At 53.4% G+C, this 22,626-nt stretch overlaps 1 protein-coding gene across 1 annotated transcript in view; it reads left to right on the plus strand.

The window, feature by feature from the left end:
• The window catches only part of CDH22 (cadherin 22, type 2), a 57,362-nt gene that overhangs the window by 29,510 nt on the left and 5,226 nt on the right, over positions 1 to 22,626 (plus strand). The window contains exons 6-9 of the mRNA XM_010569722.1: positions 242 to 495; positions 7,825 to 7,961; positions 16,152 to 16,273; positions 16,589 to 16,706. Of these exons, the coding sequence (XP_010568024.1) occupies positions 242 to 495; positions 7,825 to 7,961; positions 16,152 to 16,273; positions 16,589 to 16,706 (631 nt within the window). The remainder of the gene's footprint in view (positions 1 to 241; positions 496 to 7,824; positions 7,962 to 16,151; positions 16,274 to 16,588; positions 16,707 to 22,626) is intronic.

A 22,626-nucleotide genomic window follows, 5' to 3' on the forward strand; every position in this document is an offset into this window, starting at 1 on the left:
CGCAGGCTGGATGCCCTGTTGGGGGCCCTGGGGGGAGCAGGCTGGAGGCTTGCTCTTCCTCCTGCCCCCCTCAGTGTGGGTGCTGCTGGCCAGAGGGCAGAGCACGAGCTCCCAGCCTCCTCTGGAGGCACTGTCTGGGGAGTGGGTGGCTTTAGTGCTGCCCCTGATGTCTCCGGTGAAGGAAGGGGCAGCAGGGGGGTTCCTCGGGCTGGGTATGGCTAACCCTCTCCTGTTGTCCCAGCCTCTTGACTACGAGTCGAAAAAAGTGCACACTGTCGTGGTGGAGGCCCTCAACAAGTTTGTAGACCCACGGTTTGTGGACCTGGGCACCTTCCGGGACCAGACCATCGTGCGGGTCTCAGTGCTGGACGTCGATGAGCCTCCCGAGTTCCGTCCCCCCTCCAACCTGATGGAGGTCCAGGAAGACGCGGATGTTGGCTCTGTCGTGGGGGTGGTCACCGCCCTTGATCCGGACACAGCAAACCATCCTGTCCGGTAAAGCAGCTGCCTAAACCTCACATCATCTTTCTCCCAGCGGTGGGCGTGGGGTCACCCGTGAGGGACACACGTGGCCCAGGGGGGCTTGTGGCTGTGGCTGGGGCAGTGGAGAGGGGACAGCAGAGGAGGAGGGGTAGTGCAGGTGAAGGTGACAAGTGCTGCACACGTGGCCAAGCGTGCGAGGGTGTCCGATGCGACAGGCAGCTGGTGGGTGAGTGGCAGCCTGTGCACAAGCAACAGCAGCCATCTCACAGGTGACGGATACGTCACTGGCAAGTGGTGGGTTTGTGAGTGGCAAGGGAGTGTTGGGGAAGGTGGCTGGGTGGTGCTTGCACCTCCTTGGTGCTGACAATGAGGCATCCGCATTTGTGCCTGACGCAGGCCAGACGAGTGACCAGAAAAGACAGGAGGGCAGTGAAGAAGGACGAGAAATGAGGTGAGGCTTAGGAGGTGCAGAGCCACAGCTTGGCTCTGTGTGCCTATGTGTGCACAGGGATCAAAGATCAGAGGAGTTTATATTTGGGCAGGGGACATAATCCAGGCAGCAGCTTATCTGCACAGGACATTTCCCATTTCCATTTAATTTGTGGCTAAAGAGATTGTTACCTTGTTAAATTGTTATTACCTTAGGCACAAAGCAGCCTTCTGGCTCTGCCAACTGGCCTGAGTCACAAGCAGTTGGGTTGGAAAGCTGGTGTTCAGAAAACATCCTCAATGTGTGGAAAATTTCCTTGAAATGTGTGTTCTCATGCCAGGTGACAGCAGGGCTGCAGGCACCCTGTGCACACCCACTCGCTTCAGATGAGCAGTGGTGGCTTTCCATTTGAGAGCTCTGTAGGGAGCCCATCCCAGACCGATAAACTGGGATGCAGCAGGGACAGGGACATGGGATGGAGGAGGACGTGGCCAGGGAGGGCTCGGTTACAGTACTGATCCCATTCGATGATGTCCCCGCTGGCTGCTCGGGGTGCTGAGCTCCAGCGCTGTGCAGCCATGGGGAACGTGCTGGTTCACGGTGGGGTGAGGGGTATCTCCTGATCTTCGTGGAAATGAAGATTGAGATGTTTAGAAAGCTCAGAAAAGAATTTACACATGGAAAGCTGCCATCTACAGATGCCTGGCAGCTAGCAGAGACTACTATGTCACAAAGCTGGATGCTGGAAGTTGTCTTTGGGGTGAACATGAATGAAATCAGCCTTGGCATGCCAGGAACTATGTCTGTGAGCATTGCACCGCTTGCAGTAGTTGGTGCTGTCTGTTGGCCATGTTCTCAAAGTAACTCTGCTCACCTTGTCATGTGGCTACCCTCTCCATTCAGGCTACGTGTCTGATATCTTTCTTTGTGGCCCACCCCAAGCATGTGGCTGTTAGCTTGCACTCTTCAGATGTGTACAGTCTTTCTATACATCTGTGTGTGTGTACATGTGTGCATCTGTTTTTTCACTTGACTGTTTCTAGCAGTGCTGCAGAACATAGATCTTATTTTCTGATCTGTAATTGTAGGAAAAGGGCCTTGGGGACAGAACTATTCTTATTCTCATTTTTTCTTGTTCTTTCTGCTGCTTCCCTGTGGAGCTTGTTGCATTGTTTGCAGACAGAACAAAAGAAAGCAGTGGAGGGAGGCTTTCTACTGCTGTGCAGAAGGTGATGGGGACCTCGAGCAGAGAGAGGCAGATTCAAGTACTCTGCAGGAGCAAGAGGGTTAGAGGCTGAACTTTGCTATATGACTGTCTCTCTTATAGCGAGCTTAGTGCCAGACGAGGCAATGCCTCGTGCACAGGCACGAGGGCCCAGCCAACAGGACTCCCAGGTATCTGCTGCAGCTTGGGAATTGCAACGTGTTTTCCCTTGTCAGGCTTGATGCATTCAAATATGTGTCCTTCCTCCAGCTATCCCCAGGCAGGTAGCTCATCCTGAGTCCCCCATGCTCCCCTGTGGCATTTGGTCTCTATCGGTCCATCTCTTACTCCCCTCTGTTCTTGCAGTGCCTGCTGTCATGAGCAGTGGCAGCTCCATACCCTTGTGATGCTCCCTTGGTGCTTGTCTGAGGAGCGTGAGTGGGTGAGCCTTCCCTGCCATTTTAACATGTACCAAGTGGAGATGCAGGTTTATATTGGTCACGCCGATGTGGCACCAGTGCAGGAGGAAGGTGCTGTTGGATCTCTCCTGCTTTCCTGTCCTCTGGGTAGCCAGGTAATTTAATAAAATACTTTGCCACATAGGTAGCTGTTCACAGCTTCAAAGTGGTGCACAAACATTAACGCAAGCATCCTGCAGCACCCTGCCGGGATGTGACACTAACCCATCAGCAGGAGACGGCAGTAAGTCACCTCACATTTCAAGTGAGCTACTCCAAAGTACAGTCACAAGAAGCCAGCACTTGTACTTCACCTCTGATACATTAGAGAGCAACTGGTCCTGACAGCATGACCAGTATTTGATCCTCAGCTCCCTGAAGTCGGTATGAACCCTTTCAAGTCGCTGCAGTTCAGTGGATCCCTTTAACTTACTGATTCTCGTCTGCCAGAGGTGGGAGCAAAGACATGCCTGTGTTTCTGCAGTGGCTGCTGTCTCCTGGACTCCGGTCTGTGTGTTGGCTCTGCCCTGTAAATAGGGGAGAGCCACAGCCTTCTATCATGACAAGATGCACTCTCCCCTTGAGGCAGGAAAGAACAAGGATTGCCAGAGACAGCAGAGCCAAAATCGGCTCTGTCAGCGTTTCCAGGTCCTGCTGACACCAGGCTGCCAGTAACGAGGTTTGGGAAGTATTTTTAGCCAAATGGGAAAGGAGGTGCCCTTGGCTCTTTGTTTTCATCCCCAGGCCAGCACAAACAGGGCTGTGGGGCTCCTGCTGCACCATCCAGCCTAAAGCAGGGTCGCAAGTGACCTGTTATGAAGACACGAGGGTTGAAGGGGCATCCAACTCCCCTGTTGATGGGAAGTATCTCTGAGGCACTGCTTGATTCCCCTCTCCCAGCTGCCTATGGATGTAGAGCCCCTGGCAGCCACTTGCCTGGGTGGGAGGAAAGCTGGGACTTAGGGTGCCTGAAGAGCACCCCATCTCTCTGGGTGAGCAACCCCAGCTTATGGCTGCTCAGAGAGGGACACCCTCCCTCTGGTGTCGATGCTGTGAAGCAGGGAGTCGTGCTGAAGTTCAGCATGGCAGAGGAGCTGCATGCATTCTCGGGGCGGCGGGGGGGAAACACAAAAACCCACCATGGCACAGGCAGTAAATGCCTTTCTAAAGGGCTGGTGCTTTTTATTTTATTGCATCCTTGTTTGTTGCCTAACAAAACCTGGAACCACTCTTTTTCAGAAAGAATTTCATTTCCAGTTGGCTTTTTGGCTTTAGCTGTACATTTCCTGAGCGTAGTGCAATTTTTCTCAGCTAAGCCGTTGTGTGAGGTAATACAGTGATAGACTGTGTATGTGAGGCTGTTTGTATGGGAGCCTTTTGTTTTTCTCTCTGCAGTGGGAGCCTGTGCTCTGGTTGTGTGCATTCCAGGCTTTATCAGCACTGGGAAGATGTTGCTTGGGATTTAAGGTTCTCAGAGATATTCTTGTTTGGCATTCGCCAAATCTGGAGACACGTGTTGGACATGGGCATTTTATAGACTCCAACAGCACAGCAAGAGCTACAACCTGCTTCAATACAAAAGAGAGACGAGGAAAAAACAAACACAACAAAAAGCTTTTCACACAGTGTTTGAAAAGCTCCCTATTAACAAAACACATGGCATAAAATGTGCTCCTTGTTGCATTCAGGGGGAGAAGTGAAACAAACTGCTTGAGAAATGCATTCACAAGAAAGATGAGCACCAAGAAAGCTGTCTAAATTAAACAGTCACTTGTAACATCCAAACCAACAGGCAGTGCCAGCAGAAGGAGAGGAAAATGGATTACAAGGTCCGCATCCCAATCAGAGCTGGGGACTGCAGCTCCAGATATGGAGCACCAGCCAGCTTTAGGAGGAATGAGCATATGCTCTATCTCTGAGTACCTGGAGGACCCAGGGATTAATTGCTACCTCTTCCCAGGTGAAAAGCACCGTTTGACTTCAGTGGGATGTGTGAATATGAAGCTGGACTACTAGAGGTGGAGAGGCTTGTGATGGTCAGCACAGACTTTGGTTGGTAAAGATTGTGTTGCACAAAATGATGTAAGCTGAGCGCAGTGGATAGCATCTCGTTCTAGCTGCTCTAGCACAGGGTTAGCCATAAGCTCTTGGAAGGGGAGGTCTGTCGCTGTGTAGAGCAGTGTGGAGCGGGTTGATCCGCAGCTCTGAGCGGGTTATGGCTGTGGCTTTGTGGAGACAGATGGACATTCCTGTGCCCCCTCAGTCCCCAGCTCCAATGCCAGCCTAGTGCTCCAGAGCCTCCACAGCACTCTGCGCAGATGGAGAGCTACAGACCCACCTGGACTGGCCACCTCCAAAATTGCAGTCTGTAGAAGAAAACTTTCGTGGCAAAAGCAGGCAATGCTCAGAGCTCTGTCTTCCCCTGGCGCAGTGCTGGGAAGGTGGTGGCTCTCTCTAGCAGTGGTGACAAAGGGATCAGATTTCTGGTTTGGTTTGTGTCCTGCCCTAGGGTATGGGCAGTCAGTCCTCAGCAGACAATTCGGAAGTGACAGAAGACAACCTCAGCAGCGAAACAATTAGAAGCATAAGAAAAGGTTACCAGTGGCATGACACAGAGCGCTCCCCTACCAGCCTCCTGCCCTCTGGCCATGCAGGCAGCCAGTGTCAGATGTTTCCAGGCTCAGTGATGTCTCCCATCACTAACTGGGTTTTTCTGTGTAGCTATTTTTTGCGGACATCTCTGTTTATGCAGCAATGACATGAGTGTGAACAAAACAGGCATGTGCTTACGTGAGAAACGGGGAAGGCATATGGAGAGTGAAGTACCGTCTTGAACTCTAACGGTACTAAAAAGCAGAATGGAAGACAGGATGTGTTTGAGGTCAGGTGATGTGGCATAACAGTGGAAACCGTTATGCAAATGCATCAATTATGCTATTGGAAAGATATAAGGTGCTGTCATCCTGGTTTCTGTTCCTCCTTCCAGCAGTACATTGGTCTGATGTGTACAAGTCAGAGCGGCCAGACCTCTCCTTTCCCTTTGCAGTGAGCGAGCACAGAGTGGATGAGAGGCTGCAGTACATGCCAAGACAGTGCCACTGTCCCTTCTGGAGCTGGCTACATGCCTGTAGAGGCTCTGTTTCCAGCTGGGAGTTAGGGCAGAAAATGCAGGTTGGCTAGGAAGTCCCTGGCAGTTGGTTCAGAGATGCCTAGGCTTGTACTTGGCTTCGTATGGCAGATCCCCATCACCTCTAGATGCAAGGAGCGGGGAGGAAGCCAGCCACATAGGTGCAGAACATGCTAGATCATGCATGTGTGCGGTTGCAATATAGATAGTGATTTTTGAACATTTTTTCATTAACTACAGGCAAGTGCTGTTGTATTTTTTTCTCTCATCCCCCTGTCTGTCTGAAAGGGAGAGAACTAAGGAATGTAATTTGGTACTGTATAACACTTTAAATGGCGTAGAAATGCCTTTGTGCCTCCATCAGAGCGAGCGAGCTGCCGGGTTGTGTGGATAGGTGCCCTTCAGGAGGCACTCTCGTCTGCAGCTGGTTCCCCCACCCCAGGGCACGGGTCAGAAAGGCGTGGAGGCCATTGATTCCTCTGTGCAGAGTGGTCGTCTTTGCATGCAGAAGGTGAGCTGGTGTTCCTCGGCTGTGAGCCATGTGGCTGTCGGACCCACAGACCACAGCTGGACTCTGCCAGGCGAGACGCAAGCACCAGGGAAAGCCGCCCTGCAGTGTGCGGAGCGCCTACACCATCCTGAACGTGCTTCTAGCCTAGAGCCGCTCCTGCTCTGCTCCTCTTGTGTGACGTGGCCTCTCAGTACTGTCCTGTCTCGTCAGCTTTCCAGCTTGCTTTGTCCCTACATTTATCTTCCTTCTGTTGTTGGACATGTGACTGAAGGCTTTAATTTATTCACAGCCCTCCTTTTGGTAATTTATCTTTTGTACTCTTTGCTGTCTTGTATTATTTAATTCTGTAAAGCACTCTGGGATGCAGTGTGTATGAAAGATGCTGTACACAATAACATTATGCTATATTGTTTGTGATTTGTAGGCCTTCTGGATTTTTAATTCTGATTGCAGTGTGGTGTTTGTTATTTGTGTTACGGCTGTGCTCAAGGGCCTCAGCTGGATTGGGCTTCCCTTCCAGTCCCTTCCTCAAGCAACACACATCTAATTGTGCCCTGATTTAGCGTTAGCTTGCTTTATTCCGTGTGTGAGGTGTGTAATGGTTGGAAATGCAGGATGTGCCACTGGGACTGATTGCGTGGGCTGTGGTGTCATGGCTAAGGCACAGGACTAAACCCAGGTGTCTGACTCTTGTTGTGAGCTGTGGGGTTGCCCTTTGGGAAGAGGTGGGAGTCGTGCTCTCCAGAGGGGACAACAGGGAGTGGGTGGGCTGTTGGTGGGGTGCCCAGGGAGGGTGCTGTTTGGGGCAGCACTGGAACAGCTGAAGGAGAAGAATGAGAGCTGCATGTGAAGGGTCTCTGCTGAGCAGCTGGAGCCAGCTGGAGGTTGAGGAGCTCTTCAGCCTGCTCCTGTGAAACTGGGAAGCCCAAACTAGGGCAAATCTCACGGCTGCTGGGGTTGATGTGCTGTGTTGATGGTGAGGATGCTGGCCATTGCCCACCTCTCTGCTGCCAGGGTTCTTGCTTCCGTTGCACAGGTTCAGTCTGGATTCAGAGGAGACCTTGCCATTTGTAACTGCTGTAGCTGCAGTTCAGGTTATCTGCGGGTCTGGCTCAGAGCCTGCCTGTGTGCTGCTGTGGTGTCCTCCAGGTCTCTCACTTGGGCGGGTGCTGTGACAGGATCAGGAGAGAGGGTGGTAGGTGAAGTGGGCTCCTCGAGAAGGGGTGCCTTCCTTCAGTTTGGGTTGGTGTTTTTCCTGAACATTTAGCTCAGAAGCTTCCCAGAGTCATGAGTGTAGTTATAGCGCATGATATCTATATTGCTCTGTCTATCCTGAGCATAAGGTTCCCATCAGAGCAGGTTTCTCCCCTTGTCCACGGTCTGTGCTTAGTTCCACTTTATGCACCGAAAGCCACACTTTAATTTTACTTGAGGGCTCTGGGCTTGCAGCCTGGTAGAAACATGGACTTCGTGTACCATGCTGCAGCAAAGGAAAAGTGAGAGTCGTGATATAGGGCCTGTTGCATTACATCCCTATACTCCTGGGGCGGATGGCGAGGTTGGGCTTGGCACATCCGACTGTTCACAGTTTCCCCTTTTGCCTGGTCTCAGGTATGCCATCGACCGCAGCACAGATGCAGAGAGGATCTTTGACATCGATGCCAACACAGGTGCCATTGTGACAGGAAAGGTCCTGGACCGGGAGACGGCAGGGTGGCACAACATCACCGTCCTGGCGATGGAAGCAGGTGAGATGGAGGAGTGCTGTGTGGAGCAGTCTGTGCTGGACCGGAGTGGGGCAGAGGGGGAAATATGGGGTGCGTTCACTGCAGAGGTGACCAAGGTGCAAGTGTTGATTAAGACTGAAGCAGAAGAAAAAAAAAAAAAATGCAGCAGCACTGAGTCTGACATCTCCCTAGACAACCTAAAAATACTCTTCCTGACTTGAGCATTAATAAGGGAGCATGGTCGAATAGTATATTTGATGAACGCTAATCAAATTTGTGTTATCTATGCGCCAGCTCTGCCAGTCATCCCTGTGCAGCTCGCTCCCTGCATTCACGCCTGCTGAGCGGTTCTGGGGGCTCCCAGGGGGTCTGTGTTCACATCACCTGCAGCCCCCCATTCAGCCACATGCTGTGGGTGGATGCCCCATCAACTGGAGCCCTGTGGCACAGATGGCTGCCAGCGCTCGCTTCTGCTGGGGGCTCATGGTGGCTGGGATTTGCAGGCTGTACCTGCACACTGGGTTTGTGTCTCTGGATGCCTTTCCTCCTTGGTCTCCCTGCCCTTGGTGTAGCTGCAGGCTTGGCAAGGCACAGCAAGGAGTGGATGGGAGGTCCTGGCACTGCAGCAGTGGGAAGGGGCTGTGGGTGCAGAGTGTTCCTGAGCCCCTGTCCTGGGGACAGAGAGCAGCGGCGCTGCCAGGGTTGATACCACCAGGCTGCTTCGGCTCTGGCCGCAGTGCTTGGCCTCACCCTGCAGCCCACCAGGAAAAGTCTCGGGCAGAGGGTGAGGTGAAGCTCTTTTGTCCTCTTCTGAAATTAGCTCCTTTCTGACCCTCCCATGAGAGCCCTGGTGATGGTCTCTTCCTTCCCTTACAGCTGTGCTGTCCTTTAGCCTGTATTTACAGTAACTGCCAAATCTGCTCACACCCAGTTGGGAGAGCTGGGAGGGAACAGCTTAGTGGCTCTGCAGGTTTTGTTATTTTATCTTCCCCCCACGTGATGGGGGTGGCGGAGTCTGGCATGGACGCTTCCAGCAGAAGTTCTGTTTGTCTTTTCATCTCCAGTTAAGAAAGAAAAGAACAAGCCTGGGTCCTGCTGCTCAAAGAAGCTCTGAATAAACTCCTCTTGAATGAAAAGAAAATAATAGCAGCAAAGAGCAGGCTTTGCTTCCCTGCAGGTGCTCCGCTGTGGGTAGGAAGCTGCCCTGGGCATCCTGCTGCCCTCCGTCGTGTTTGCACGGTGCCTTGGGTCATGGGCTCTGCAGGTCCTGTGTGTGATGGTGTATCTGGCGCTGTGGGCCCCAGGGAGTGCTCTGTGTTCCGCCATTTTTTTGAGCCTGAAGATGGAGAAGGGGCTTCAATCCCGGGCACTGTGCTGGGAAGCAGAAAGGCATTGCCGTATTCTTCAGAGTTTTCCACATTTTGGATGCACAAGTCACCAGGGCAGCCTGGGACCTGCCATGCTCTGCCACCCCACAGCAGCTGGTACCGGGGAGCTGCTTTGGCTGCAAAGCACCTTCTGACATCTGCAGACGTGTGCCAAGACCCGTCTGTCTTGTGGGCAGGAGCCTTCCCCAGGCTTCGCTCCGAAAGACCCCTCAGGAGTTCTGTGTCTCGTTTCTTTGCTTGTTCTTGAGCAGGAAGATGCCGTTCATATTCAGGGAGCTGGGTCGGAGCCTGACTTGGAGCCCAGAGATCGATTCCTGCTGCAGGACCATCCCGCCGTGGCGGCAGCCATCCGCTCTGGCCAGGCAAGGGTGCAGGACCTGCTGCCCCAGGAGAGGAGGGGGCAGCGGCCCTGGTCAGACCCCCATTGCCCTGGGGGGATGTCTCTGGCTCCGCCGGGGGTTCCAAGCTCATCTCTGCACTGATGCTTTGTGCCTGCTGGCTGGGGTGACCTCTGCGCTGTCTGGCTGCAGTGCTGTCGTGAGCCCTGCCCGGCATCGGGCAGCGATGGGCAGGCGTGCCGGCGCTGCCCGGCCGCACCGGAGGGACGGTAGCCCGCTGCAGAGCCATGGCACATCTGGGGGGCTCCGCAGGGAGGGTCTGCCTGCGGTGGCAGGGAGGAGGGGACCACAGCGTTGCAGCACAACTTGGCATCCAGAGAAAACGTGAGGTGACAAGAATCAGAAGGAAAATATTTACACGCAGGGGCTAGGATTTCAGAACAAGTCAGTAAATGCTGTGGCTCCCCTCCGGCGGGGAAGCCTGTCAGGCTGGATCGCTTCAAAAGCTGGGGAGAGTCTTCAGCGCTCTGACTTCTCCCGTGGTGAGCTCTGACTCATCCATTTTAACTGCCCAGACATTCCTCCCAGTGACATTATCCTTAACGTTTTGTAATCATGAAATATTAATGACTGATATTGAATTTAAAGTACAATTTATGTCTGAATCCTCTGGCGGAAAGGGCAGTTGTAAAGGTACAGCCTTCCAAGTGAGAGAGGGGTTTTGGAGCGGGGCTGTGCAGCAGCTGTCAGGCCGTGTCCGGCGCAGCGGGATCAGCAGCGGCAGCGTGAGTGCGGAGCACGAGGCGGCTGGAACCCTCCGTGCTGGCGTTGGCGTGTGGCAGTTCCCGGCACACAGCAGTTCCCAGCACGCGGGTGTCTGGGGCCGGGGAGAGCTGGCAGGGCTTCACGGTGTTTGCTGTGGGCATGCAGGTTGCAGCTGGCTGCCACAGGGTCTGCTGCACAGCTGGGTTGGATGTTATCAACTCCAGTGGAGGCAAGCGGTAAAATATTCTTCCTCTTTCCTCGGTGAGATGTAAACTTCGCATAAGGAATAGAGTGAGCCCACCAGGCATCTTACTGCTTGGGCTCGTGCCCGGTGCCCCAGCTCGTCAGGGCTGGTGGGAAGCCATGCCAGCTCAATTCCCCTGGCGCCGTGCCCACTCGATTCCTGCGGTGCACGGGCACGTGGCCCGGAGCACGCTGCACCAAGGTCTTGCCTCCCTGCAGTCTCCTCGAGCTGCCCTCCCTGCCTGCTGGCAGGACTGTCCTGAGAAGGTTTTAACAAGCTGGCAGCTGATGGAAAGCTCGCCCGCTGACAGCACTTGTTCCCGCAGGCAGCCTGTCTGTGAGGTTTGAGCAGCCCGCTACAAGAGCTGTCCTCCCAGCTTTGAGAGCCCTCTCCGGGACCTGGTGCCGCTGCAGCAGAGACGGTGTCCAGGGGTGCGTGCCCCACCTGCGGATAACCAAAGAGAGCGTGTTCGCATCCGAGGAGCAGTCAGAAAAGCTGCAGAAGGTGCCTGGCTGCATCTGTGAGGCTGGCTGGGCTGCCTGCTGCTGGCGGGAGCAGAGGAGGGGCAGGTCTCCCCCCGCGGAACAGGCGCTCCCCAGCATGAGCTGCCTCGGCCGGCTGGTGGCCAGCAGAATGTTTGGCCTTGCAACGTGGCAGCCAGCAGGAAGCACGGGGGCTGTTCAGCAAATCTGGCCTGGGACCAGGCCAAGCGTTTCCAGAGATAAATCTTCATCTCGCTCGCAAGCTGTTTACCTTCCTTGGGCTAATATTAGTGATTCTCTTCCTGCTTTCCTCTTTGCTCATGTAAAATGATGAGGCCTTGACTGCTGTGTCCACTGCTGGTAATTGAGATGATAAATCTTCCTGCTGGAGACTGGCTTTAATCAGAGCATTGTGTTTGGATGCAATTTAATGACTCTCATGCTGCTGAGTTTGGGCAGGACTCAGGAGAGGTGAGAACCATTTATATGTTACTTGGCTTTAACTGCTGCTTCCGCTTTGCTTCCCCTCAGCTGGGAGCTGCGTTTTCAGCTCCAGCCTCTGATGTAGCCGCCTGTGTCCGACGAGCCATACCCCTGGCATGCCCCTGCTTTGTCCTTGCCATCAGTGCTCTGCTTTGTAGTCAGGCAGCTGCACCAACATCTACAAACCACCCTGTGCTTCACAGCTGTGGCATGAGTGCTGGAAAGCAGAGTAGCCCATCCCGGTCTTCTATTCTGCATTTTGTTCTCCTAATTTGCTGAGATAGGGAGGAATAAATTCCATGCCTGCCTCTTCTGGCTTCCCAACTAATGTAAGAGTTTTGAATTCAGTAGTGTATCAATTTGGTATTGACGCAGAAGAGTGGGTTGTACACTGTGCCCAACAGCATCTGTGAGCTGTGTTTCCCCAGGTGCTGCAGCCACGAACAGCAGCCCACGGTCCTCTGGGCTTTCCTCAGACTGTGCTTCAGACCCCCAGGAAAGCTCCAGAGTGCCTTTCTGCATGTGCTATCGCTACGTGGCTATGTGTGCAGGCAGGAGCGCAAATAGTACATGTGCTTCAGCAATGGTTGGCTTTGGAGCTTCACAGTAGAGGTTTGGGTGTAAAAATGTGAAGTGCTTTATTGTGAGTTTGTGTGAGGGTCTGGAGGGGTAAGGACTGGATCCCGGTGCAGCAGTAACCACCGATCCCCTCCTTTCCTGCCACGGCAAGGTGGCTGAGCCTCTCGGCAATCCCTTCCCACCACTGTGAGCTTCTGCTGCAAAGCTTCCAGTGTTTGAGAGCAGTTGCCCAGAGCTGCTTGAAGTTAGTCCTGCAGGCAGTCGGCCGACTGGAACCCGGGGAGAGGGCAAGTTGTTGGTGTTTTGCATCTGAATGTTTAAGGCAAGAATATTGTCCTGTTCAGATTACTTTCATGATTAATTAAATTAAGAAAAAATACTTTGGGATGTGGCTGGAGGTTCAGCTGGAGCATTTGAGTCTCAGCCTCAGTGTTGCCACACAGCGGGACTGTGGCTTTCTCCTGCTCCAAAGCCGGGGTGCTGCCTGCTGAGTGGCTTGTCGGCATGGGGGTCCGGGCAGTGCCTGCTGCTCGTCCCGAGCTGTGCTGTTTGGAGCATTGAGGAAAGTGCAGACGCTGCAGCGTGGAAGTGATGGGCAGGACTGTGTCCCCCACCCCCTGGCAGGCTCCAGCAGCTCTGAAATAATTCAGCCCATCTTGGCAAAGGCAGCTGCCAGTCATCAGCCTGGAGCTCCTGTACTGCACTGCTGTGTTTCCAGCATCTCCCCCTTGTTCTGTGTATTTTCCATGTCTCTTTCCTCAGTCTTTTCAGATTAATAGCATTCCAACTCCTGAAGGAAATGCAGAAAAATGGCATGTTTAATTTTAATTTAGGAAAGCGTTTAGGTAGCAGCCTAGTTTCCTTGCTGCTGTCAATCAGGTTTTCTCAAGGCTGACATCAATTAGTTTAAAAATATTGAATGTAATTTTGCCTGACACAACATATTGCAGCCACTGCAAAATATAATTTATTTTAGAAGAAGAAATAATTAAACTAATTTGCATGTCAGTCAGCTGAGCTGGAATACCGAGGAGAGACGCAGCAATGGAAGATGACTTTTTTTTCCTCTCCAGTTGTGCTCAGCCTGGCATGTGCAACCCTCTGCCCTGTCCACTGGCCAGGTGCTGCTTGGCAGAGCCCTTCAAGGGCACGTTTCTGTGCCTTCCTGCAGCCCTGATCCACCCAGTCTGCTGTTCTTCCTAGCAGTGGTACATGCCTGCTGAGCATTTGCTTCTGTGTGCCGGAGCGTGTGTAGTGGTGCGTGCATGCATTTCTCTGCATGTAGAGGAAGCACAGGTCAGAGCTTTTGGCCTTGCAGATGTGAAGTCTGCATTAGTTAGGTGCATCATGCCTTTCGTCATAGATATACTCCAACAATCTTAATCATGCTTCTGACCATCATAAATTCAGTTTATGCCCTACAGTTATAGGAAACATATTTCAGAGATGTTTTGGAGATAACTTTTCTCAAATACATCCAACCATTTTTCGTATTTTCTACCTGTAAATCCAGGTACTGGCTCAAAGGAAGAGGGAGGTTGATAAAGAAAGCATTTGAGGAACCTTCAAATAGATCATGGTACAGCCAAAATAAAAAGAAGCTGATGCGTGCCTCACTGGAAGAGTAGACAACAATGCAATGGTTGCATTTCTAACCTTGATGTTCCTGGAGATGTCAAATTTTAACCCTGTCACTGAGCCAGGAGTAAGCATGAGCCTCAGGCTTCAGCAACTTCAGAAGGGGCGAAAGGAGAGCTTTTTTATGACAGGGTGCATATAGAAAGGACAACTGTGCTTTGAGCTGTGCTCAGGGGAGCGGGATGTTAGTTATGGCTCTGGCAGAAGGGTCGGCATGGGTCTGCGGCACTGTGCCGTGGCGCACGGGTGACCCCACTCGCGTGCACGACATAAAACATTCCTGGCAGCTGCTTGCTGATGCTGTGGAAGAGGACAGATCCATGGTTGTGCCCAGCTCCAAATACACTGATCGCGTCCCTCCTGATGAGGCTGAGAGGTGATCTCGAAGGGAAGCTGCCGTGCTCAGGCTTACCCACGTGTCCTGACCTGGCCCCACAGAGAGTCCGTGGTATGCGCTGTGCCGAGAGGTCCTGGGGAGAGTTCGGCAGCACTGGGCTCGGCTCCTGCTCGCAGCCAGTTTGGGTACTGTGGGGCACTGGGGGAAGAATGGTGCCTCTGGATTGCAGTCAGGAAGGGGAAGAGAAGGGGTCCCAGGCTCTTCTTCCTCCCTTCTCTTTTTGCCTTTCCGCACCTTTCTGTCTGCCTTGAGGGCAACGCCAGCTTGCTTCAGAGCTGAGCAGCAGGGACAGTTATCCATCTTCCTGTGGGCTGAGGAGGGGGTGATGAGATGCTGTTGTTCTTCTTGCAGGAATTGAACCTCTTTCCTCCTGCTCGTTTGTGGCCCTGGTGAGCATCAGGTGCACCCCTCTGCCTCCCCCGGGCTCCCTTCCCACCCCGCTGCCTCCCCCTTCTTCTCTCTCCCCGAAAGCAATTGCAGTTTATTTCACTGCACCAACACGCCTTTTAAAATAACACACAGTTCCAGGCTTTTAGTCACGACTTCTGCCTCCCTCCCCTGAAAACAACCATCTAATCACCAGAGCAGCTGGTCTGGGTGAGAGGGAGTGATAACACGAGAACAGGGTGAAGGCAGCTCTGGGGAGGGGGCTTAGGTTCCTGGCTAATTATGGAGCAGTGCTAAATCTCCTCTCCCCTGGGTCCTCCCCCACCTGATCTGCGGGGGCCAGCATTAATTTTATAGACAAACAGGCAGCAGAGCTCCTGCCCGAGCGTGGAGAGAGGCATCGGGTCTGTCACAGTTGCAACCTCTGGCTAAAACAAAGGAGATGGAGTATGAGGGAGTTCGCATTTCTGGAAGCGCATGAGGTGCTTCAGAAAACATTAGGCCCTCTGGAGTGATTTATAATCTTATTGTGAGGGCTCAATGTACCTTTGCGGTGCGTGCGTGGGGTAGAGCGGCACTGCAGTGAATGGAGCTGTAAATGTAATCCCCATCCCGTGTGTGGAGCGAGCCTGGAGCAGCACCAGCAGGTGCAGCCCTGGCCCAGCCAGCGGCTACCTGCACCCCAACAAGGGGAGCGGGCTGCGAGCCCCCCAGGACCACTGCCTGCGAGAGGCACGGGCTGGCAAGCGTGGGGATGAAAGGGCTGCCCTATATCTTGCTGCGTGACCACCCCCGCCACCCCGTGCCCGCTGGCAGACGGCGCTAGGTTCAAGTTCGAGCTGCTGATGGTAATGCAAAAACTGGTGTCGGTGTGCAAGGCCTGGGTCCCAGGGCAGGAGCCTCACGCCTTGACAGGGAGCGTTCGACCCTGGATCACCTGGGTGCAGCGGAGGTGCACGTGACGGATTTCACCACTGTCCTGTGCTCTTAGCTGAGCCCCGCTGTTTCATGTCCCAGCTCTGCTCGCCCACCTCTCAGCCATTGCTGCTAGCTCCTGGGGTGTACGTAAGGGTCAGGATCCGAGTCGGGGTACGATGTTCTCACATCTGAATTTGCCTGTCCCCTCTCAGTGCTGCCTGGCTGCACCACAGATACTTATCAGTGGTGACTGACCCTTATCGCAGGGACTTGCTCGGAGCTGCTCAGCTTTTCCAGGGGTAGATCAGGCCAACGGCAGCGTTTTGGGAGTCCTTGGTACGCAGCCCAGGGGTTGGGTTTCTTTACTGGAAAACGTGTGTAGCGAGGCTGAGCGATGCTCTGCGGGCACCACTGGCCCACGGAGACGATCAGTGCGGCGGATGGGTGGAGGTGCGGTGCTGTGCGACCCTCTGCGCTGGCAGCAGCTGCGCGGCTGCGCTGGCCTCTGGATGGATGGAGATGAGGAGGGTTTGCTCCCTGCTAGCAGCAGATGGCCCCTCCTGCTGAAGCTGCTTTTCTTTTTTTGTTTCAGATAATCACTCGCAGGTATCGAGGGCCTCTCTCCGTATCCGTATCCTGGATGTGAATGACAACCCGCCCGAGCTTGCCACCCCCTATGAAGCTGCTGTGTGTGAGGACGCCAAGCCAGGCCAGGTAGCGAGTGTCCCCCAGCCCTTCTCCTGGGTCTCCATCAGCGCCTGCAGTGGTCTTGCGCTGTGAGCAGTGCTCTGGACCAGTGCCAGCCTGCCCATCCTTCCCCTTCTGCCTGAACGTCTTCCCGTGCAGCTGTTGTCATGCTGGGAACCTCTTTGCTGGTGTCCTACAGCTAAGCCCATCTGCAGGGGCAAAGGCTCATCCCTTACTGTGGCAGAAGCCGGTGATGCTCTGTTGGGCCGGACCCTGTGAGTGGGGCCCATGGGAGAGGCTGCGGAGGCAGCACCGATTCTCGCCTCTGCTTTCTCCCCACAGCTGATCCAGACAATAAGTGTTGTGGACCGTGATGAGCCTCAGAGCGGCCATCGTTTCTACTTCACGCTGGCACCTGAAGCCACCAACGACCACCATTTTTCTCTGCTGGATATTAAGGGTAAGCCCTGCTGTACCCTTCCCAGTCCTGCAGCCTCCAGGCTGAGTGGCGCAGCTGGCCATGGGGAGGGAGACGGGGCCGCTGGCTTACGGTCCATCTGTGCCTGATGGAGCTCGGGATGCTTTGGGCACTCTGTAAGGCTCCTTGCCAACCTTAAAATGGTGGGACTGGTCACTTAGCAGTTTAGATTTCCTCAATCCTAGCCCTGCTAGTTTTCTTCTCTGCTGCAGATAGGTCCAAAGCTTCTCTTGTGCCGTCTGGTTAGCCTTCAGCGTTTTCAGGGCGCTCAGTCCCTTTCTTGATGTGAAATCTCCAACCTGCCTGCAGGCAAGGAGATGATGTGGATTTACAGATAAACACGCTTCTGTTTTGAGCATTATGATTTATCCCTCTCCAAGGTAAATCCTGGAGCGTGGGTCATCCTGGGGCCGCCATGCGGGTGGACAGCCCCTGTGCCCTCAACAAACAGGAGCAGCTCAGGAGTCCTGGGAGGCAGCGGGGCTGTGCAGCAGCCAGCCCTCGGCCGCTGCAGGTTGTCTGGGATGCGGCCAGCAGAGCCGGATTCCCCATTAGGTGGTGGCTCAGGAGTGTGGTTCCTCTGCATTTCCTGAGGCTCGTCCTGTCCTTTGGGAAACACAGCTGGGCAGGGCCCATCTGTTCCTCTGGGAAACTCTGGGGTTCTTTGCGCCTGTGGGCTCAGTGGCCCCCAATGACTCGGTCCTTGCCTGCTGCTGTAACCAATGTGGTGCGATGCAGGTTTTGCTGGTTGAGCCCCTGGCTGCCATTTGGCTTTGCGGACTGCAAGGTCAGGCTGCATTTGTGTGGACGACAACAATCCAGAAAGGTAGTTATCAGGCTGTTTCCTATTTTTGACTGGTGTTTTGGGTTAATTTAGGCACTGATTACAGCAGTAAGTACAGGAGGGACCCTTGCAGATACTGGGGTCTTCTCCAGCCAGATGTGCACTTCCTTGTCAAAGAGGCCAGCCCAGATGGAAGCCAGCAGACCACATTGAAATGCTTCTTTGTTTTTGTTTTACTTTTTTTTAAACCTTTTTTTTCTTCTGTTTTTGCAGCTTCATCTGTCAAAAGCCTGATTTAGTTTGTTCTGAGCTTATCAGAGGAGCCTTCTGCTGATGTAAGATCCTGCTTGCTCAGTTTGGTTCAGCATTATTAGGGATAGTCAAAATGGAACTTGCAGCAAAAAAAGCTTCAGACATAATCATAGAAGGACTGATACTGCTTTGCGTCCTAAAAAGTGCAGCTGTCCCTGACCCGAGTCCCTGCACTCACAGGGCAGCTGTTCATAAGACCTTTGCTTCTTATCATGTAAGCAAGCTTTAATCCTCTGCAAGATTTTTGCCCCACGCCCAGCAATTAACTTCCTTCACTTACTCTGAAGGACCTTATGAAAACATGCTTGAGCGCGCCGAGTTACACCGTGGTGTCCGTCCCTACCCAGACCCCTCCAGAAGCTCTGAGGGGCCCAGGGCCGCGCTCCCTGCTCTGAGCTGGGATGTTTGCCATGGCTGGGTTGCAATCCCAGAGCCATCACTGCTGTGTTCTGCCTGTCTGGCGGGAGGGACCTGGCCAGGGGCGGCAGGAGCTCAGTGGGGGCTGCTTCGCTGCCCAGCGCTGTGTGGGATCGCCCCCCGTTTGTGCAGCCGGGGTCCACCAGCAGCAACCCAAGAGCCGGCGTTGCAGAAGGGTGCAGGACACAGACTCGTGTGCCGCTGCCTCCTCCAGAGCGGCTGCTCTCTTGAGTGGGACGAGGCTGTCGTTGCACAGGGTAATCCTTCGTGCTAAACGATCCCACAAACTTTGCGTGTGGTGCAACACTGCATAAAATGAGGAAAAGCTGGCATCACCTCCCGCCTTCTGCTCTCGGGAAAACAAATGCTGTTGCTGCAGGGTTATTCCCAGGGTGTTTGGAGACGCTCCCAATTGCCAAGCAATGCTGTCTTCCACAGCAAGAGGAGGCGGCTGCCTGTGCAGATGGAGGCACCCCTCATTTCTAACCTGTGTGTGTTTTAGTGCCATCTCCCTTCCTTTGATTTCTCCCCCCACGCTTTCTCCAGTCCATTGAGTGCCCTGGGTTCTCTCACCTTCGCCCTCTGCTCTCGTGGGTTCCCTTGCTGCATCTTCCTTTGTCCCCCTTTTTGCCTCCCTCTCGTGTGTTCACCCCTCTTGTACTTGTGTCTACTCCTCCATATAAATATCAGTAGTGACAAACTGCTACCACCAGCCCATCTGTTTCTTTGTACAAATTTGTAGCCAGTTTTGAAACGTGATTTATAAATATTGCTTTTGCAGCCAAGGAGTGACACTGATGGATGTCAGCACAGATGGATTCGCTAAGCTCTTGCTTAAATCCTTCTTTCTTTTGCTTTGCACCTCCTTCCCTCGGCTCCTGCAAGGCAGCAGAAAGCCACCTCGGGAGGGTGACTTGTCCTCAGCACGGCAGGGACCAGCATCCACTTGGGAATGCTCCCATTGGAGTTCATCAGGCAGGGCAAGAGCACCTGGCTGCAGCAGGGCTGGCAGGTGGGGAGCCTGGGTGGCTTTGGCCAGCAGCGAGTTCGCTGCGAGCTGCCGGAGAGGTGTCCGAGGCGCCGAGCTGGCCGCGGCGTTGGGGGGCTCCTGAGAGCGCAAGGGGTGGCTGCTCGGGCAGGCGCCTTGCTGGCAAAACTGACCCAGCAGGAGGCTGGAGAAGCAGAACGAGTGAGGGTCTGTTAAAGGTTAAAGCGCAGAGCCCCATCGCGTAGGTGGAAGCAGAGCCAGGCGGGGTAGCGCGGGAGGGCAGGAGAGGATGCTGAGCACTGCCTAGGCTCTTCTAGAGCTCCTTGTGGTCAGCGTCAAGGAAGCCTGCGAGCATTTTAGGGAAAGCCCAGGGTGATTGATGGGGCAGCCTGTCCATCAGATGAAGAGCTTGTGGAGTACCCACTAGTAAGCGGGCATACAGCAGCAGTCACAGGACAGGTCTGCTGCAGCCTTGTACTGCCACGATACAGTCACGACACTGCCGTGTGCCCAAGCCCTGCTGGGTCAGGGCCCACTGCAGCCAAAACTGCACAGTGGGGATGGCCCTTGCAAAGTGCCTGCAGCCCTGCTCGTCCGCTCCCAGCAGCACACAGAGCTGCCTTGGCTCTGATGGTCCGGGTCAGAGCTACAAGAGCAAAAGGTGACCCTGCAGGAGACTGCATTAGCTGAATTATAAGCTGGTTTGCAGGAGTCCAGCTTTTAGAAACTGTGCCGTTTCCTACTGGTGTCTCTCTTTCCTCGCTTTTGCTCTGTCCAAGGGGGTGCTCAAGCACTTCCTAATTCATCAGACAAGGAATAAATGTCGTGTCATAACAATGACCATGATCCAAAAGGAAGATGCCCAGCAAATGAAGTGTCTAAAGGAAGAGAGAGAATTGGAAAAGCTGACCTCACCCAGGTCCAACTGGTGCCATTCCAAAGGCATTCACTATCCTCTGCCTCCTAACTCGCCTTTTGCTGGGTCTTTCTGGCCTGAGAAAATTGATTACAGAAGGATCAAAGGCAATTAAAGCCTGAAATCATACTCTCCAAGAAATACTAATTGTGTTGGAAGGGATGGTAGAAAGCATCCAAGCCCAGTAACCTGGAAGGGGTGCTAGATAATATGGAGTGACACATGGAGCTACTGACTCCAGAGCTCAAGGGCTAGGCAAGCAGATGTCTGAACTCTCTGCAGGTCTCATTAAGAGCATGTAATGGGTGATAGAAGATCTGAAAATCATAACAATCAAAAGCAAAATGTTAGGATTCAAGGATTGCCTCAGGATAGAGGAAGCCTCCTCCAGCCCCGCAGGGATGCTGTTCTCAGCACGAGCAGCGCAGATGCTGATCTGACGGGGAGGTGAAAAAGAGCATTGAATCTCCACGGGGGCTGAGCAAAAGGCAAACGAACAGCAGTGGTGCTGTGGCCTGGCACCCAGAGAACTTGGGAGAAGGAAGAGGCAAAAGGGAGAAGTTGGATTTTTCTCCTACCAGCTGCACCCACCTGGGGCTGCTGGGGGGGGGTCTGCTCCTTTTGGGCAGCTCTGGTGGCCACGGGTCCAGCCAGGAACTGTGTGCATCTCCCCGGAGCTGGCATGCCTGGGCACCAGAGCTGCAGAACAGCTGCCAGAGAAGGGGAAGGCAGACACTCGCAGGGCCCTGGGAGTGTGGGCAGGGATGTCGAAATCCAAACTGAAGGTAGCTTGCTCCGTTCTGCTTTCCTAGCGCTGTTTGAGATTGAGTTATGAGAAGGATTTATTAGTTCTGTCTTTGAAGCTGGCAAGAGCCTCTTTGGAGAGGGAGTCTGAGAGACTTAATTATTTTATTATTCCTAGTGATGTTATGTTACCACCAGAGTATATTGCGTTCCTAAACTTTCCTCTTACAGCAGTATTGACGCGTCCCTGCACGCTCGACTCATGTTGGTTTCTGCCTTGTCTGGTGACTTGCTCCTCAAGCTGGCAGAGGTGTCATCTCCTGTCCATCGCACAAGGTGATACCGTGCGACCTGGGATAACATCACTGTGTGGTCAGGGAGAGGGTGGCATAGGAAACCTGCGGAGGACATGTCAGTTTGTGTAGCAAGATGGCAATGATAGTAAATGGTTTGGCTTGGGGCTTCAGAGAACACCTGGCACAACCTTTAGGGTGATGTGACCGTAGCACAAAGTGCAACTCCGTGAGGACTGGGCAGGAAAACATAAGTGTGGAGATCTGTGCAGGAAAGCTGTGGATTAATGTCTGCTCAAATTTCAGTACCACCTCCTAGGAAACACTGCTGCTCAACCTTGTGACCCCAAAAATGGACTTAACAGAAAGCTGCTACAGAGGAAGAGACACAAGAGGCTGCAGGGCTGGGTCTGCCCGGCTTTTCTTTGCAACTACTCGAGCTGTGCCAATACAAACAAATCTACACCAAGACACGCATCCTGAAGCAACTGCCTTGGGTCAGCTGCATGTAGAGATACAACGGTACCAAGAGAAATTATATTGTTTTGTAGGAGGTTGCCTCAGATGCATTTTCCAGGGTATGTTTTCCCAGATCTGGGCAAAATTTTCTTCACTTCTACAGTCAAATAGTCTACGTTGCATGGCAGCAGCACTGCTTTTTCTGGAGTATCTTGGAAGGGAACACAGAAGAAGTTTGCAAGTAACAGGGGTGTAAACACCCAACAGAGAAAACAGTTGTCCAGGGTGCCTGGGGAACCATGGGCACAGTGGGTGGGCAGCAGGGAGGTAGCTGGAGCCCTCACAGCGCCTGGAGGGAGCTTTGGCTGGGGTCTGGCTGTCCAGCCTTGTCGAGCAATGTCGTAGGTGTAGATGTGAAATTTCTGTAGATCTCCTTCCTGTAGGAAGTGCTCATGTCACCCTGTTTGAGAGAGAAAATGTAGTTTCATGATGTTTGAAATAGTGTTTTGTAGTTGTGATTTTTGTCTCTCTCCATAGCATCAAGTTTTGGATTACAGAGCAAGACCTCAGCCCTTTTCTGAGCTGAGGTTTCTCAGAGCAGAGCTGTCTGTTATGCTGCTGATATATTTAAGTACTGGCTGCTTTATTTTGACTTTGTGGGTTCAGCAATGAAAATATTTCTCCTTCCCATACCTGGAGGTGAGGGGGCTCAGCGGTGCAATGTGCTGTCTGAGCAGTCTCAGCTGAGCTGAGGTTAGTGGCTGCCTCTCTGCAACTTGCACATGTATTTCCCCTTGATTTCTAGAGACTGTTTCTAAAAATACAGTGTGCCTTGTGGCAGGTCCCTAACAGGAGCTGGAGCTGGCTGTAAACAGAAGGGGAGTCGCCAGCCTTCTGCTGCATTTCTAGACAGGTGGGGAGCTGGTGCTACGCCTGCATTTATGCAGCACTGAAGGGGTGCTTGCCTGGGTGGCTGGGAGAGCTCCCAA

This window comes from Haliaeetus leucocephalus, unplaced genomic scaffold (assembly GCF_000737465.1).
Source record: "Haliaeetus leucocephalus isolate CR32 unplaced genomic scaffold, Haliaeetus_leucocephalus-4.0 Scaffold273, whole genome shotgun sequence".
Classification (NCBI taxonomy): Eukaryota; Metazoa; Chordata; class Aves; order Accipitriformes; family Accipitridae; genus Haliaeetus; species Haliaeetus leucocephalus.